General features: G+C 45.2%; 1 protein-coding gene across 2 annotated transcripts in view; it reads left to right on the top strand.

Moving 5' to 3' along the window:
- The window catches only part of LOC140620645 (cytochrome P450 2C23-like), a 34,106-nt gene that overhangs the window by 9,536 nt on the left and 6,256 nt on the right, over positions 1-18,314 (top strand). Inside the window, exons 2-9 of one of the 2 annotated variants that reach the window (XM_072804760.1) lie at positions 847-938; positions 1,628-1,868; positions 3,615-3,777; positions 12,335-12,484; positions 12,657-12,817; positions 13,185-13,361; positions 14,090-14,231; positions 16,364-16,551. In XM_072804760.1, the coding sequence (XP_072660861.1) occupies positions 1,689-1,868; positions 3,615-3,777; positions 12,335-12,484; positions 12,657-12,817; positions 13,185-13,361; positions 14,090-14,231; positions 16,364-16,551 (1,161 nt within the window). In that variant the 5' untranslated portion in view covers positions 847-938; positions 1,628-1,688. The other variant, XM_072804761.1, reaches the window with a different exon arrangement.

Here is an 18,314-nt window from a genome sequence, read left to right as displayed (position 1 = left end):
AGCAGGCAGAGGGAGAAGCAGACTCCTCGCTGAGCAGGGAACCCCATGCAGGGCTCTATGAGGGACTCGATCTCAGGACCCTGAGATCATGACCTGAGCCGAAGGCAGATACTTAACCGAGTGAGCCCCCAGGATCCTGGCAAGGCCAGCAGCACTGGCTCCCCCACCCCACGTGCAGGCACCCAAACGTGCAGCCAAAAGGAGCAATGCGTGGCTGGCTGCCGACCCAGGGACTTGGCGGGAGTGAGTCTGGAGGAGAGGTGGCGGGGGGTAGTGACTTTCTTCACATACCTGTGTATTGTTTCCCCAGTGAAAATGAGGATTTGCTTAAAAAATGAACTTTAATTTGTAATGCCAGAAAAGGAATAGCTCATCATTACTTCTCATCCTGACATGAAATTTGACAAACTGACACCTAACTTGGGGAACACGTTCACTAAGTTAATGTGCATATTATTTGGGCAGATGAAGATGCTACTGCTTTTTTGGAAAATTGACTTTATCATAAAGATCTTGAAAAAGCAATAAGGCAAACATCTCATTAGAAAAATGGGCAAATAACAGTTCAAATATTACAAATAGCCCGTAAACCTAAAAAATACTAATTGTTTAATCTTGTGGATAACTAAGTAAGTGCCAGTGGAAATGAGGAGGCAGCCCACCGTGGGATGGAGAGAAGGAATAGTCAGGCAAGTGTGGAAGATGCCTGAGATGGAGGACGCCGGGACGGTTACAAAACGCGCCTGCCTAGTGGAGGTGTGGGCAGCTGGACCCCATCCCAGGGGCCAAGGGTAAGTGGACAGTTCGCTCACTGTCCTCAATTCCATGGTTTCTGTCCAAATACAGCAAGTCATCGAAGTTAATGTACAATCACCACCTAAGACATGAGAGGAGGTCTGCCTGGTGAGCGTGAGGAGAGGCTTGGGCTGAAGGTGCAGGTGAGTCCCCAGAAGAGACAGGAGGGGCATCATCGCAGGCCAAGGGAAGGGCAGGGGAGATGCCCGGAGGCCACACTGTGGGCTGTTCCTGGAGCTGGGCGCTCGGACTCCCCACAGGGCAGGAAGGCAAGGCCGCAAGCTAGGGGGTCTCAGAGGTCTTTCTAAGGCTTTTAGGCTTTACCCTTAGGTAAATTCCGGGGACCCATTGAGGGTTCAGCAGGTGAATGACCTGCCTGATCTATGTCTTTCAGGGAGATTCTGACGGCTTTGTCCTCAATGGACTGAACAGGGAAGGGGTGATGCAGGGGCTCAGTGGGAAGGGAGGAGGTGCCACATGTGGGGACACCACCAATGCCCAGGAGGGAGAAGATGGGATGAGAGGTGGTTGGGAAGAGGAGGGGGCTAGGGGATCCAGTTAAAGACCCTCTTCCACCGCCAGCTCTGTATATGCTGGAGCAAGAGACACCCAAATTCTCCCTTCCTATCCTGGGAGAAGAGCCAAACTGACGACTAGGTTGGTGGTGGGGGCGGGAAACAAAGGGACAAGGGGAACCCTGCTGGGGACAGTATAGACTCTGAACTAAGTGACTTCAAAGATGCCAAACCTGTCACATTTCTAAACAGGCTCAAGGGAGTGTGTGGGGCTCCTGTATACTTGGTTTGCAATCACAACACACTGTCTTCAACAGCTGACACCACGAGTGGCTGACAGTCCGAGTGCCAGCCCCACGGCCCACACGGGGCAGTGACATGGCTCTGCTCGGTCTGCCCACCTTCCTGGTGGCTTGTGTGGCTTTCCTGCTGTTCATCTTTGTGTGGAGAAGAGGAGGCACTCGCGGGCGTTTGCTCCCACCGGGCCCGCCTCCTCTTCCCATCATTGGGAACATCCTGCAGGTGAACCTCTGGGACCTGCCCAACTCTCTCTCCAGGGTAAGGCCTCTCAGGTATGGCCAGCTAACACCGGGGCGGGTGTTGATTCCTTCCTACTTCCTGTTCGTTCCATCCTTTTGAGGAGAGCAAGAATGGTGACCCCTCAAGAATGGCTCCATTTTAACTAACGGCCTCTGAGGCCCCCCGACAGGTCTCTCCCTAGAGAAGGCCCTTCCAGCTGGACTCTGATATGTGACCATAACATACGGAGCGCCTGTTGAGTGAGGAGCGTGTCCGCGGCACAGTGCGGTCATTGCCCAATCTGTACCCCATCGTTGTGACTCGATGTGCCCCCATCCATCTGGCTTTCCAGCTGTACCTTGGGATCGCACCATCGTGACTTGCCAGCACGTTGGTCCCACTGCCCTGCCCTGTGTCAGCCCAGTGCCGTGTAGTCTCAGATGCCAGGATCACGGGCATCCACTCAGGAAAGGCTAGGAGGGCTGTTGGGGAATCAGGATCCTCAGACAGCAGTGGATTCTGACTTGAGTGAGGGACACAGAGGTGGGTGGGTGTGTCCTAGACTGCCTCTAGAAGCTTCTGCAGGGCCCTCATGGAGTCCTTCGTCTCCACTTTCCCCAATGCCCACGTGGGCACCTTCCCGGCTGGCATTCCATGCCTAGTCATGTGCTTCTCTCCCTGGCAATCAGCTGTGGTCCCCTCTCCCTGCCCCGAGTCTGTGCCTCTGCTGGGCCAGGCTTGGGAGGACTCAGGTGGCCCTACTCATGGGTCCCTAAGCTCTCGAAGCCCCCTCACACCACGGAACTCACGGGCACTGCCCTGACCGGCATGAAGCTGCACCTCTGCCCCTGCCGCCTCTCCTGCCTTCCATGTCTGGAAGGGGTGCTTGTATTCTCAGTTACCCTGACTCCCCCCCACCACCACATCCCAGCCACCAGCAAACCCCTCTCTCTACCTTGGGAAGACACAGGGAACCCAGCGTTCTCTTTCTACCTGGATCAATTCAACAGTGTCCTGCCCACAGATGGCCTCCTTCCATTCCGTTCGCACTCCAGGCAGAGAGGCCCTAAAGGAGGTGGCCCACCCCCCTCAGCAGCTCGTGCCCCTCATAGGACCTGGCCCTTCCACTCCCCCCACCCTCTAACCCCCCGCCCCACCTTGCACACCCTCCTGCCCTCCGCTGCCCTCTGTGGCCACTGGCCTCCTCAATCCTTCCCACCCCAGGCACCCGTGATCCTCAGGGCTTCGCGGATCCCTCTGCAGGACATACTGTTCTTGCAGATCCCCACCTGGCTGCCATTCCCTTATTTCTTGGTGGTGACAGCGCTGCCTTCCAAGGAGACGTTCCCCAGTGGCCTCTCAAGGATGAGACCACGCCCCGGCCTTCCACCCCATCCTCACTGGTGTCTCCCTCTGCATGTCTGCACGCTAGCAGAGTCCAGACTTGAGCATCACGTCTCACCCACTAGAAAGCTTATCAAAGACAGTAATTTTCCCGCTGGGCCCTGTCTTTTCCCAGTCGAGACACCATGTAGTACTAGGATTTGTCCAACGCTTAGTAAGTGGTTTGTTCCCTCCAGTAAAGGAAGGGATTAGGGCAAAGGCACAAGAGCTCAAGAGGCTGGAGTATGACTCACCCCACCCCCAGGACTGCAGCCCCGAGTCTTGGCCGGGGTTCATTAAGGGAGGGTGCTGGCCACGCATCGGGGCTGCTTCTCTTCTACCTGGGCCTGCGCAGCTAGGAGCCGGGCCAGTTGCTCAGGTGTGCCTTGCCACTCTCCCCAGCTGGCTGAGCAGTACGGCTCTGTGTACTCACTGCGCCTGGGCGCCCATCCGGTCGTCGTGCTGCATGGATACCAGGCTCTGAAGGAAGCCCTGTGCGGCCAGGCAGTCAACTTTGAAGGCAGAGGGAAGTTCCCCATCATGGATAATGCCCTCAGAGGATATGGTATGTCTCCAACCAGAGCGTGGGCCAGCCCCCTTCCCTCTGGGCCTCAGATCTGCCTGATGCTGTGGTTCACAGCCCTTCCCGGGGTTGGGGTGCTGGGGGTGTGGCAGGTACCCCAGTTACTCCATCACAGCTCTGCCCAGCCCATGCCACCCACGTACCCTTCCCCCTTTTTCATTCCCCTCCATCTCTTGTTCCAGAATATGTGGCTTTTTGAAGGGGTGGGGGCCGTAGGAAGGTAGAGCATCACACAGTGATTTGTGCCAGTTACTGCAAGTGTGAGCGACAGGTCTTCATCTTCACAAGGACTGAAATGTCTAATTGCTTGCAGAGTTGCTGTGCCAGGGGATGGCAGGCACCGTGCTAGATTTTCTGTGGACTGGAGGGTTGGCCAGGAAGGGCTCTGCAGTGAGCAAGAGCACAGGGAGCAGAGGCCCATCTCGGTTCTCCCTTTGTGCTTTGTGAGGCACCACCCTAGAGGGAGCGAGGGGGCGTGGGGGTGTTTTCTGAGTCCTCGTACCCAGGGGTGTCCTCCTGCCTTCATGGCTGACTGGTGGCTGGTGAGCAGAAGATCTGGAATGGATACCGTCTTTTGTGTCCAAGGCTGGGGGTGCCAGTGACCCTCCCGCCCCCCTGCTGTCCCTATTTCTGTAGTAGGAAAGATTTCCTTGCCCTCCCTCGGGTCACCAGCTTAGTCTTAAGCCTTGTGTCTGTTACTTGGAGAGTGCTTGAACCATTTAATATAACAGTTGTTACCACCTTTCCTGGGGTTAGTACAAAGTCGCAATCGTATAGCTCAGAGGGCACCTGTGCGGCCCACCTGTGCGGCCACCACTCAGATGAAGGAGCGAACACCCCAGACCATGGAGTCCCCGCTTGCCTTCCCCCCAAACACATTACTCCGCCTTTCCCCAGTTAACACATACCCTGACACTGAACACCATATTTCAATTTTCCTACTTTAGAGCTGTATAGACATGGCATACACAGTAGTTACTCTGTAGGATCCGGCCTCTTCCCTTCGGAAGTGTGCTTCTGCGCTGCCTGCATGTTGTGGTTGCCGGGCTCAGGCCAGCTCTGTCGCTGTGCGGCGCTCTACCGTTTGGACATCATTTATCTTTTCCACTGTTAGTGGACATTGGGTTGGGGGTCATGGCCCATGCTGCTGCTGGGAACACACCTGAACACGTCTCCTGCTGTCGTGGGTCTGTATCTACTTAGGCAGAAACTACACCAGCTGTGGCGAGTCATTTTATTCCTGGATCTGTTTCCAAAAAACGAACAAGGGTCCTGTGAACTATTGGAATCAAGTTACTTCTGCCTAAAATACATCCTTTAATATTTATTTACTGCAGTCTTCCATGACAAATTCTTTCTGATTACATTTGCCTCAACCTGCCTTAATTTTATCTTCATTTTTGAAAGAGGTTTCAACTGAATCAGAATTTTGGTTAGTGGCGATTTCTTCTCATTCTTTTAAAGATGCCATTCCTTGTATCTGGTGTCTATTATTTTTGTGCAAAATTACAGTTCATAGTGTCATCCTTTAGAGCATGGTGTGTATTTATCCCCCTTGGATGGTTTTGTTTGTATGTATCCTGTTTCTGCATTTTTACAATTTAAATACAATTTCCTGACATATAGTACATCATTATTTTCAGATGTAGTGTTCAGTAATTCATCAGTTTCGTATAACACCCTGTTATCTAACATCATGTGCCCTCCTTGATGCCGGTCACCCAGGTACCCCATCCCCCCACCCCCGCCCCTCCAGCGAAACCTCAGTTTTTTCCCAAAGTCAAGAGTCTCTCATGGTATGCCTTCCTCTCTGATTTCCCCATTCAGTTTTCCCTCCTTTCCCCTATGATCCTGTTTTCTTTCTTAAATCCCACATATGAGTGAAACCGTATAATTGTCCTTCTCCGATTGACTTATTTCACTCAGCATAATACCCTCCAGTTCCATCCACGATGATGTAAATGGTTAGATTTCATCCTTCCTGATGGTTGAATAATATTCTATTGTGTATATAGACCGCATCATCTCTATCCATGGTCTCTGAAGGACACCGAGGCTCCTCCCGCAGTGTGGCTACTGTGGACACTGCTGCTGTGAACTCTGGGGTGCAGGTGTCCCAGCGTTTCATTACATCAGTATCTTTGGGGTAAATCCCCAGCAGTGCAATTGCCAGGTCGTAGGGCAGGTCTATTTTTACCTCTTTGAGGAACCTCCACACAGTTTTCCAGAAGGGCTGCACCAGGTCACGTTCCCACCAACAGTGCAGGAGGGTCCCCTTCCTCCACATCCTCTCCAACATGTGTGGTTTCCTGTCTTGTTAATTTTCCTCATTCTCGCTGGTGTGAGGTGGGATCTCAGTGTGGGTTTGATCTGTATTTCCCTGATGGCCAGGGATGCGGAGCATGTTTTCATGTGCTTGGGAGCCATGTGAGGGTCTTCTCTGGAGAAATGTCTGTTCACGTCTTCTGCCCATTACTGACTGGATTGTATGTGTCTTAGATGTTGAGTTTAAGAAGTTCTTTTATAGATCCTGGATACCAGCCCTTTATCTGATGTGTCATTTCCAAATATCTTCTTCCATTCTGTAGGTTGCCTTTTAGTTTTGTCAACCCTTTGCTGTGCAGAAGTTTCTTTTTATATCTTGATTAAGTCACAATAGTTCATTTTTGCCTTTGTTTCCCTTGCCTTTAGAGATGTGACTTGTAGAAGTTGCTGCAGCCGAGGTCAAAAAGGTTGCTGCCTATGTTATCCCCTAAGATTTTGATGGATTACTGTCTCACATTTAGATATTTCAACCATTTTGAGTTTATCTTTGTGTCTGGTATAAGAGAATGGTCCAGTTTCATTCTTCTGCATGTGACTCTCCAATTTTCCCAGCACCATTTCTTGAAGAGACTGTCTTTTTTCCAGTGGATGGTCTTTCCTGCTTTGTGGAATATTAGTTGACCATAGACGTGAAGGTCTATGTCTGGGTTCTCTATTCTGTTCAATTGATCTATGTGTCTGTTTTGTACCAGTGCCACGCTGTTTTGATGATCACAGCTTTGTAATATAGCTTGAAGTCAGGCATTGCGATGCTCCCAGCTTTGGCTGTTCCTCCCCCCAACATTCCCCTGGCTATTTGGGGTCTTTTCTGGTTCCATGCAAATCTTAGGATTATTTGTTCCAACTCTGTGAAGAAAGTCCATGGTATTTTGATAGGGGTTGCATTGATTGTGTAGATTGCTCTGGGTAGCATGACATTTTCACAATATTTGTTCTTCCAACCCATGAGCATGGAATGTTTTCCCATCTCTTTATGTCTTCCTTAATTTCTTTCAGTGTTCTGTAATTTTTAGAGTACAGATCCTTTACCTCTTTGGTTAGGTTTATTGCTAGGTATCTTATGCTTTTGGGGGCAATTGTAAATGGGATCAGTTCCTTAATTTCTCTTTCTTCAGCCTCATTGTTAGTGTGTAGATATGCCACTGATTTCCGTGCATTGACTTTGTATCCTGCCACATTGCTGAATTCCTTTATGTGTTCTAGCAATTTTAGGGTGGAGTATTTTGGATTTTCCATATACAATAACCTGTCATCCACAAAGAGTGAGAGTTTGACTTCTTCACCAATTTGAATGCCTTTTTTTCCTTTTTGCTGTCTGATTGCTGAGGCTAGGACTTCTAGTACTATGTTGAATAGCAGTGCTGAGAGTGGACATCCCTGTTGTGTTCCTGACCTTAGGGGAAAAGCTCTGTTTTTCCCTCATTGAGCATGATATTCCCTGTGGGGTTTTTGTAGATGGCTTTTATGATATTAAGGTATGTTCTGTCTATCCCTACTCTTTGAAGAGTTTTAATCAAGAAAGGATGGTGTCTATTGTCAAATGATTTTTCTGCATCAATCAAGAGGATCATATGGTACTTGGCTTTTCTTTTATTAATGTTCTATCATGTTATTGATTTGTGAATGTTGAACCAGCCTTGCATCCCAGGGATAAATCCCATTTGGTCATGGTGAATAATCTTCTTAGTGTACTGTTGGAAACTATTAATAGTATTTTGGTTAGTATTTTGACATTTATGTTCATCAGGGATATTGGTCTGTAATTCTTCTTTTTGATGGGGTCTTCATCTGTTTTGGGGATCAAGGTATTGCTGGCCTCATAGAACAAGTTTGGAAGTTTTCCTTCCATTTGTATTTTTTGAAACAGATTCAATAGAATAAGTATTATTAATTCTTGAAAGGTTTGGTAGAGTTCCTCTGGGAAGCCAACTAGCCCTGGACTCTTGGTTTTTGGGAAGTTTTTTTTGGGGGGGGAGGTTTTTGATGACTGCTTCAATTTCCTTGCTGGTTATTGGTCTGTTCAGGTTTTATATTATTTCCTGTTTCAGTTTTGATAATTTATAAGTTTCCAGGAATGTATCTATTTTTCCCATTTGCTTAATTTGTTGGCATGTAGTTGCTCATAATATGTTCTTTCTTCATAATATGTTCTTAAAATTGTTTGTATTTCCTTGGTGTTGATCATGAGCTCTCCTATTTCATTCATGATTTTATTAATTTAAGTCCTTTCTCTTTTATTTTTGATAAGTCTGGGCAGGGGTTTATTTATCTTATTAATTATTTTAAAGAACAAGCTCCTAATTTCTGTTTGATCTGTTTTACTGTTCTTCTGGTTGACCCATTCATTCACTAGGATGCTCTGTAACGTCCAAGTGTTTGAGTTTCTTCCAAATTTCTTATGATTGATTTCAAGTTTCAAAGTGTTGTGGCCTGAAAATATGCAAGGAATAATCCCAATCTTTTGGTACCAGTTGAGATCTGATATGTAACCCGGTAAATCTATTCTGGAGAAAGTTATATGTTCTGTTGAGAAGATTATGTATTCTGTTGCTTTAGTGTAGAATGTTCTGTATAGATCTGTGAAGTCCATCTGGCCCAGTGTGTCATTCAAAGCCCCTGTTTCTTCTTGCTCTTCTGCTGATGATCTGACCATTGCTGTGAGTGGGGTGATGAAGTCCCCTACTGTCAATGTATTATTATCTATATGTTTCTTTACTTTGGTTATTAATTGGTTGATATAATTGGCTGCTCCTATATTTATAATTGTTAGATATTATATTTTTATTGGATACACCCTTTAAAATGATATAGCGTTCTTCTTCATTTCTTACTATAGTCTTTGGTTTGAAATACAATTTATCTGAAGTGAGGATTGCTACCCTAGCTTTCTTTTGAGGTCCACTTGCATGGCAAATGGTTCTCCACCCCCTTATTTTCAGTCTGAAGGTCTCATTAGGTCTAAAATGCGTCTCTGTATACAGCATATGGATGGATCTTGCTTTTAAAATCCGATCTGATACCCTGTGTCTTTTAATTGGAGAATTAGCCATTTACATTCAGAGTAACTATTGAAAGATATGAATTTAGAGTCATTGTATTACTTGTAATGTCCCTGTTTATGCAGATTGTCTGTTTCTTTCTGGTCCATATCACTCTTAGGCTTTCGCTTCCCTTACAGGGTCCCCCTTAATATTTCTTGCAGAGTGGATTTGGTGGTCACATATTCTTTCGGTTTCTGTCTATCCTGGAAGCTCTTTATCTCTCCTTCTATTCTGAATGATAGTCTTGCTGGATGAAGTATTCTTGGCTGCATGTTTTTCTCATTTAGGACCCTGAATATATCACACCAGCCCTTTCTGGCCTGCCTGGTCTCTGTGGAGATGTCTGCTGCCAATCTAATATTTCTCTCTCTGTATGTTAGGAATCTCTTATCTTGAGCTGCTTTCAGGATTTTCTCTTTACCTCTGAAGTTTTCATTATTATATCCCAGGGTGCTGATCTGTTTTTGTTGATTTTGGGAGGGGTCCTCTCTATGTCTTGGATATGAATGCCTGTTTCCTTCCCCAGATTAGAGAAGTTCTCAGCTATGATTTGCTCAAATATGCCTTCTGGTTCTCTCTCTTTCTCTCTCTCTCTCTGCATTCCAATAATTTTGATGTTCTTTTTCTTTGGCACCACTTATCTCTCAGAGGCTCTCCTCATGAGCTATTTGGTTGTTTTTCTCTCTTTTCCTTGGTTTCTTTCTTTTCTATCAACTTGTCTTCTATGTTACTTTCTCTTCTTCCTCACTCTCCCTAACTGTTAGAGCATTCAGTTTAGATTGCATTACAGTTAGAGTATTTATAATTTTGGCTTGATTAGATCTCATTTCTGCACTAGGATATTCTCTAGAGTCTTTATGCTTTTTTCAAGCCCAACTAGTAACTTTCTAATTGTTATCCTGAATTCCATCTCTGACATTTTACTTAAATTCATATCCTTTAGATCTGTGACAGAGAGTATTACTTCTGGTTCTTCCTTTTGTGGCCCGGGCAGGGAAAGCTTTCAGCAGCTTGTGTGCGCACAACTCAGCCTCTCCTTGAGGAAGCAGAGGGTTGCCCCATTTCTGTCCGTCACTGGGCCCTGGCACAGACGGCGTTTGCCTGGTAGAGTGCATAGTTGTCTCTCCCAGAAGAAGGCCGAGGTTTGCTTCATTCCAGGCCTTTGCAGGGACCCAACATGAACAGTGGTCATCCAACCTGGCCTTAGTTCTTAGTTTATGGCAAAGTGAGTTGACCTCAACCCACTTCCTGCTCCAATGCTGGGGAACTCTGCTGACTCACGAACCTCTGTCCTTTCTGGGGTTCCCTCTTGAGACCCTACCATCTCTGTTGTGATTCTGCCCCACTTCACCACTGAGCACCTTTCAGGCAAGGAATTGTCTCACAGGAGCAGATGTCTAAAGGTCCTGATTTTGAGCTCCAGGTCTCTATCAGCTGCTCTATCCTGCAGCCAGCTTACACAGACTCCCTCCCCCAGCATTTATCTTCCCATATGTCCCCTCCGTCTCTCTTCTCCGCGCTCTACTTTGCAAAAAGTGATCACTTTTCCATTTGTAGAGTTACAGCCATTCTTCCTTTACATCTCAGGTTGAATCCATAGGTGTTCAGGATGGTTTGATAGTTTTCTAGCTAAACAGACCAGATGAAACAAGGACCCCTACTCTCTGCCATCTTGCCTCCTCCCGGTTTCTGCATTTTTAAAGTACGTGTGTTAGTTTGAGAAAGTTCTGTCATCATACAGACAAGCATTTCTCCCATAATATTCTTTCCCTGTTACTCACCAATAATACATGTTATCTGAAAACTTTCTTAAATTCTTTCAGGATTTTCAGTATCTTTAACTTCTGTTGTTTGACCTGTTTTCTTCTAAGTTTCCAGCTCACAAGTTCTCTCTTCGGTTGTGTGTAAATGTGAGTATTAACTTTAGTTATTCTATTTTTCAGTTTGAAAACTTGATGTTCTATGATTTGTTTTCAATCTCTAACAAATTCTTAATCATGTTTTTAACACTGACCTACTCAGAGTTAATAACGTCTCTGATTTTGCCACCAGATGGAGCTCCAGCCGGTCTCTGTGACCTGTACTTTCGTGGCTGTGCTCATCTATTGGGATGCCTACTAATTTTGTACTAGGTTCCAGACAACTTATCTTAAAAATTGCAGGGATAATTTCAGGCTTGAGTAATGGCATCTTCGTACAGAGAAGATTTACTGCTTCCTTGAAGCAGGTAGGGCAACAGCACCAGGGGCACCCTAGCCCTGCACCAGCAGGTGGCTTCAAGCTGGGCTGTGGACCTGTTGGGTTGATCTATCTCCAGGTCAGTCTCACTCCTGGGTGCAGCCCCAGATGGTTACCGAAGATGCTCTCCTTGGCAGGCTTGACTCTTGCTTCTAGGACCTTCCCAGTGTTCAACAGGTCTGCTTGGTTTTTGTCTCTCACTTGTGCTTCTATTGGAAAGCAACCCCCACAGTTCCTCATTCCCTTGTTGGCTCCATACTGCTTTCCTACTGGTCCTTATGAACCATACATATGTTTATGTAGCACCTAGTCTATCTTATCTCAGCAGAAGGGATTGATTAGAATCACCTAGCCCATCACTGTCAGAAGAAGATAAGATGCTGTAAGTTTTTAATTCTTACAAACTCTCTTCTGTCCTGGCTGCCTCTTTTTACTACTTATTGTTTTGGTCATAGTGCCAAGATCCTATTGAATTGGTCTAAGACATTAATTAGAATTCCTGGAATTATCAGAAATATCTTTGTTGCCCCCATTGATGGATATGGGTAACTAGTGTGAGCTCACATCCTCTCATGCTGGTATTTCCTGACAATCCTGTGGCAGAACTGACTTCAGATTTGTACAGCTGGATGTGGCACTTTCCTATAGGACAAAGAGAGAGAAGCAGACAACTGGGTTTTTGACAAGAGCCAAACTGGGATGAGTCTGAGAGTAAAGCCCTTCAGATGAGCTGCCTCCAGGAAGAACTGACATTCTGTGGACTCTAAAAAATCTACTTTCTAGCATCAGCCTGGGGTAGAAAAGGAAAAGTTGATGATGCTCTGGTCCTCTGAAAGTTCTCAAGGAAGCCCCATAGTATCAAGTGTCCATCATGTGCCAGGGCCCCTCTGCCTGCCCTCTGGTGACCAGACTCCTGTCCTTGGTTCTTCCCTCAGGAATTGTGTTCAGCCATGGTGAGCGGTGGAAGCAAATGCGTCGGTTTACCCTCATGACCCTGCGGAACTTTGGGATGGGGAAGAGGAGCATTGAGGACCGCATCCAGGAGGAAGCCCAGCACCTGATGCAGGCCCTCTCACACACACAGGGTTGGTCGGCATGCACCGCCAGCCAGATATCTGGGGGGAGTTAGGGCCACCTCCCCTTGCTTCCCTGAGCCCAGCACTACACCGCTGGGACCACCTTCCCTGTTTTCTATTTGGAAAGTGTAGACCATTCATGAAAGTTTTCCTTGATGTTTGTAATCTTCCCTCTTATCAGCTCAGCCCGTAGACCCTACCTTCATCTTTGCTTGTGCTCCTTGCAACATGATCTTCTCCATCCTCTTTAATGAGCGCCTTGACTACCAAGACAAGGAATTGCAGCAGCTGATTATGTTGCTGAATGAAAACATTTCCATAGCAAGCTCTTTCTGGACACAGGTGAAGTCAATGGTCCCTGGTTGTGGGATTGCCTGCCTTTGGTCCCAGGGGTGAGCAGAGTGCAGAGTCCCAGCCTGGGCAGCAGGGAGGCAGCCGTGCGGAGTGTACATGGGGAGACAGAACACAGCTGAGGGCCCATGAGGGGCAGTCAGGCTTTCCTGTGCCAGTATGTCTCTTCTGAGATGCCCTCAAGCTTCCCTGGCTCTTGCTAATGCAGGCAGGAGCCCACCCTGAGATCCTGCACCCAGAAACAAGAAGGGGCTGCAGAGGGTAGGGTCCCGTGGAACAGAGATGCTTCAGGACCACACAACCCTCTCTTGGTGTTTGATTCCTGGTGATAGAATGGGGATGTGGCTTTTCCTTACAGCTCTACAATTTGTGGCCATCATTCATTCACTATCTTCCTGGGAGACACCAGAAATTTTTTAAAAACATTCAGAATATAAAAAATTTCATTTTGGAGAAAGTGGCACAGCATCAAGAGACTCTGAAGCCTGAGCAGCCCCGGGACTACACTGACTGCTTCCTCGACAGGATGGAGGAGGTATGTGTGACGGCTGTGTGGCCCTTGGAGCACAGATGTGTTCTTCTGGGTTCCAGGCACTCAGGTCCAGGCCTGTCAACCAATCCCTGTCTGGAAGCCCCTGGGCCTCTGCTGTGTGTTTCCCAACCTTCTTGTTCACATGTGGAGCACATACCCTTCCCTCATTAACTGATGGATGGCTGAGTATGTGCACCTGTTGGCAAAGTGGCCCAAGTGCCACTGTTTGCCCTGAGGAGCTCACTGGCTGATCCTACAACTGTGGGCAAACTGGCTGATATGCAGAGTGACAGTTGCTGCCATCACTACTTTGGGGGCTCAGGTCACCTTATTCTAATGCCTGGACAGAGCCCACCTGGACAGATGATAAGTGCCTTGGGGGATACTGCGAGTATGCTTGTCTGTGTGTGAGTCCATGCACACGAACAGGTGTGTCATGTGCATGTGTTTATACACAAGCAGGTCCTGTTGTTTTTACCTTCAAGGCTGTCAAAAGTGAAACATCCTAAGATATATTTTCCACTATGCAAAATTTTAGAAATAATTTCTTTGCCAATTACAAATTATGTATCAAATGAAAATCACTTGGCAAAAAAAGACATAAAAATAACCATTCGTATACACAGTAAATATTCAACTTCCTAAGGGCTTATTACCATTTCTAACCTGCATCTGTCTGTACCTAGTAGTGAACTTATGAAATCATGTACTGATCACTCCATTATCTACAGGAAAAACACAATCCATATTCTGAATTTAACTTGGAGAACCTAGTAGCTGTTGGCTTTAATCTGTTCAGTGCTGGCACTGAGACAGTCACAAACACCCTGCGGCTGGCGCTGCTGATCCTGCTGAAGCACCCTGAGGTGGAGGGTGAGTGAGCATTTGGGCTGGGGTGGGGGCAACACGGGGAAGAAGATGGCATCCCAACTCTTCAACAGTTATTTCTTCCAGGTAATTTTTTCATGTACTAGCTTTCCCTGATTTAAAAGTTAATTAACACGGGTCCATCCTATAAAAATTGGAAAATACAGAAAATTACGTAGACAAATTTTAAAAAATTCACTAAGTAGTTCTATCATTCAGATATAAGTGTATATTTGCATTGGACAGTCTCCTTCCTTCTTTTTTTAAAAAATATTTTATATTTATTTGTGAGAGACACAGAGAGGCAGAGACATAGGCAGAGGGAGAAGTAGGCTCCTCACAGGGATCCCGATGTGGGACTCCATCCCAGGACCCCCTGAGCCAAGGGCAAATGCTTAACCGCTGAGCCACCCAGGGGTCCCGACAGTCTCCTTCCTAACCCTCTTTCTGTGTGCACATACACATTTCACAAGCAATCAGAATTTTACTGTATTGAACCTTATTTTTTCACTTAGTAATACATCATGGGCTTGTTTACACATTATTAGGAATTCTTATAAAATATTATTTTAAATTAGCATGTAATTATTCATACTGAAGCATACTATAATTTAACTAATTCATTATTTGTGAGAATTTCAATTGTTTTACATTTTTTGCTATGACACATAATTTGAAAAAGATCATTGTACCAAAAATTTTATATGCCTTTGATCATGGCTTTAGGATAAATTTTTAGAAATTATTTAGAATAACTAAAATAACTTTTGATCATTTTTAAAAAGATTTTATTGAGACATGAGAGACACAGAGAGAGAGAGGCAGAGACACAGGCAGAGGGAAAAGCAGGCTCCGTGCAGGGAGCCCGACGTGGGACTCGATCCCGGGTCTCCAGGATCATGCTTGGGCTGAAGGTGGCGCTAAACCACTGAGTTAGGCTGCCCAACTTTTGATCATTATTCCCAAATTTTGATATGTCCTTGGAAACCCCTGTATATACTGCCTTATACAAGCAGGCAATAAATAAACTGAAATATTTAATCACAATGAAGATGATATCAAATGACATAAATAATTTTTTGATCAGTGAAAGAGGAAGGAATTAGTTTCTGAATCTCAAACTTCATTTCACACACGAGGGTCGGCATGTGACATGCCTGTTGCACATGTGCCGCACATTGGCTGTGTGGCTCAGGACAAACGTGCATTCTCAGTTCAGTCTCCCTCTTGGTACAAAGCAACACAAAGTGAGAGCTGAGGGCCCCTCTCTAGTGCTTCTGTGGTTCTCTGGAGCTATTTCATGAAATTAGAATAGCTGTCTCTTGAGAGCTTTAAGGAAATCAACACTTTCTTCACTTAGAAAGTTTTGTTCCAAAAGCATTGTGTGGTTACAGTAAAACAGCCTTGGTTTCCATCCTGGCTCCACAATAGGATAGCCTCCATGAGGTCACTTGATGTCTCTGAATTGTAGTTGTTGCCTCTTAAAAACAAGAATATTTGGGCACCTGGGTAGCTCAGTAGGTGAAGTGTCTGCTTTCAGCTCAGGTCATGATCCCAGGGGGGACCTGCTCATGACCCCTGCTCCACGGGGAGCCTGCTTCTCTCTCTGCCCATGCTCACTCTCTTTCTCTTTCAAATAAGTAAATAAAATGTTTTTTAAAAAACAAGATTAAAACCTACCCTAGAGTGTTGTTGAGAGGAACAGGTTTCTAGCTGATTGTCTAGTACACTTAGTAAGTATCTTTCCCACCACTTCTCATAAATGTTCAGAATACTGGTTGCTAGTGACATCTTAGATGGTCTTCCGGAGTCAGAATTGTCTGCAGTATAGCTTGCAAATATCTGTGTGGAACTGAATGGTTGTAACCCTGCCCTTTTAGTTCTCATAAAGAACAAGTGAAGGATTCAGGCTAACAGGATCATCTCATGGGGGGTCCTGGGCACATCCTGCATTATGGGCAATTTCAGGCAAATCAAACATGTTTCTACCACAGTTTCAAACAGCATGACTTATAGAAGTGAATGCTTTCCTTTGTGAATTTGTAGAATTGAGTTTCTGGACCCCTGTAGCCCAGTTTCAGATGACATTTCAGGATGTCATCTGGATGGCTTATGAGTGACACTGTTGTTTCATGCAGGTAAAATTCACGAGGAAATTGACAGAGTGGTGGGCCGGGACCGGGTCCCCTGCATGAACGACAGGGCCCAGATGCCTTACACAGATGCCGTGGTGCATGAGGTCCAGAGATACATCAATCTCATCCCCTCTAATCTGCCTCATGCTGTGACTCAGGACACCAAGTTCAGACAGTTCTACATTCCTAAGGTCAGTCATCTTTCTTTACATTCTTGTATTATGACAATTAAGTGCCTGATTTTTTATTTTATGGGAAGTGGGTTTCTATTAGCCCCATTTGCTGACTCTGTGTAAGTAAAAACTTTACCAAAAAATTACTTGTTTTCTTAAGAGGCATTTTAATAATCATGATCAAAAAATTTTTTATATCTTAAGAAAAGGTAGGAGAAAAAAATATTTTGGGCAGTTTTTATTCCAGAGATTTCACAATTTCCAATAGAGTTTGCACTTGAATAGTAGTTAAATAAAGCTCCACTAGAAATGCTTGTGCAATATACCTAAGGAAGACAAAAGGAATATTGAAAGAGAGAAAGGACAGATTCGAGTTTAATGAGTGAATATTACAATTAGAAGGTAGAGAAAGAATAACAGTGCAGACTCTAAGAGAGCACAAATGAGGTCATAATACCAAAAAGAAACTAATGATAGAAAAAAAATAAAATCTAGATTTGGGAGAAAAATGGTAAAATAGCAAACCTCTAGAGAGACTGATAAAGAACAAAAGAGTGTGAGGGAATAGATCAAATAATCAGTTAAGAACAGAAATTCTCATGGAAATTGGAATATATTTGGATTTAAACAATAGTAAGATATAAAGGGATAATTACATGGGCAGCAAGAAGAGAATTGGAAAGAAAATGTATGCTGCACAGCTCTCTTTTTTATTTAGGAACAAATATAATATTTTAGTGATAAAAATTTATGATCTTAAACTCATATGATAGAAAATATGGGTTACATACATCAGCAATAGTGAAACACAAATTATTTTATGTTTATTTAAAGAACGTCCACTTAAAATGGACTCAAAATTATAGGAAATGAAGTCATAGGAATTAATCTAACAAGATCTCTGCAAGACATTTGTGGAGAGAATTAACAAGCTATTGAAGGGCATAAAGAAGACCTAAATAAATAGAGTTATTCTTAATATATTAGTAGAGAAAAAATAACACCAAGGTGATATTTTTCCCATATTAATCTATAAAGTCATATAAAACTTTGAACTATGTTTTCTTTTTTTTTGATTTTTTTTTATTTTTTATTGGTGTTCAATTTACTAACATACAGAATAACCCCCAGTGCCCGTCACCCATTCACTCCCACCTCCCGCCCTCCTCCCCTTCTACCACCCCTAGTTCGTTTCCCAGAGTTAGCAGTCTTTACGTTCTGTCTCCCTTTCTGATATTTCCCACACATTTCTTCTCCCTTCCCTTATATTCCCTTTCACTATTATTTATATTCCCCAAATGAATGAGAACATAGAATGTTTGTCCTTCACCGACTGACTTACTTCACTCAGCATAATACCCTCCAGTTCCATCCACGTTGAAGCAAATGGTGGGTATTTGTCATTTCTAATAGCTGAGTAATATTCCATTGTATACATAAACCACATCTTCTTTCCATTCATCTTTCGTTGGACACCGAGGCTCCTTCCACAGTTTGGCTATCGTGGCCATTGCTGCTATAAACATCGGGGTGCAGGTGTCCCGGTGTTTCACTGCATCTGTATCTTTGGGGTAAATCCCCAGTAGTGCAATTGCTGGGTCGTAGGGCAGGTCTATTTTTAACTCTTTGAGGAACCTCCACACAGTTTTCCAGAGTGGCTGCACCAGTTCACATTCCCACCAACAGTGTAAGAGGGTTCCCTTTTCTCCGCATCCCCTCCAACATTTGTTGTTTCCTGCCTTGTTAATTTGCCCCATTCTCACCGGTGTGAGGTGGTATCT

Source organism: Canis lupus, chromosome 29 (assembly GCF_048164855.1).
Source record: "Canis lupus baileyi chromosome 29, mCanLup2.hap1, whole genome shotgun sequence".
In the NCBI taxonomy this organism is placed as follows: Eukaryota; Metazoa; Chordata; class Mammalia; order Carnivora; family Canidae; genus Canis; species Canis lupus.
This window is presented reverse-complemented; position numbering and strand designations above follow the sequence as displayed.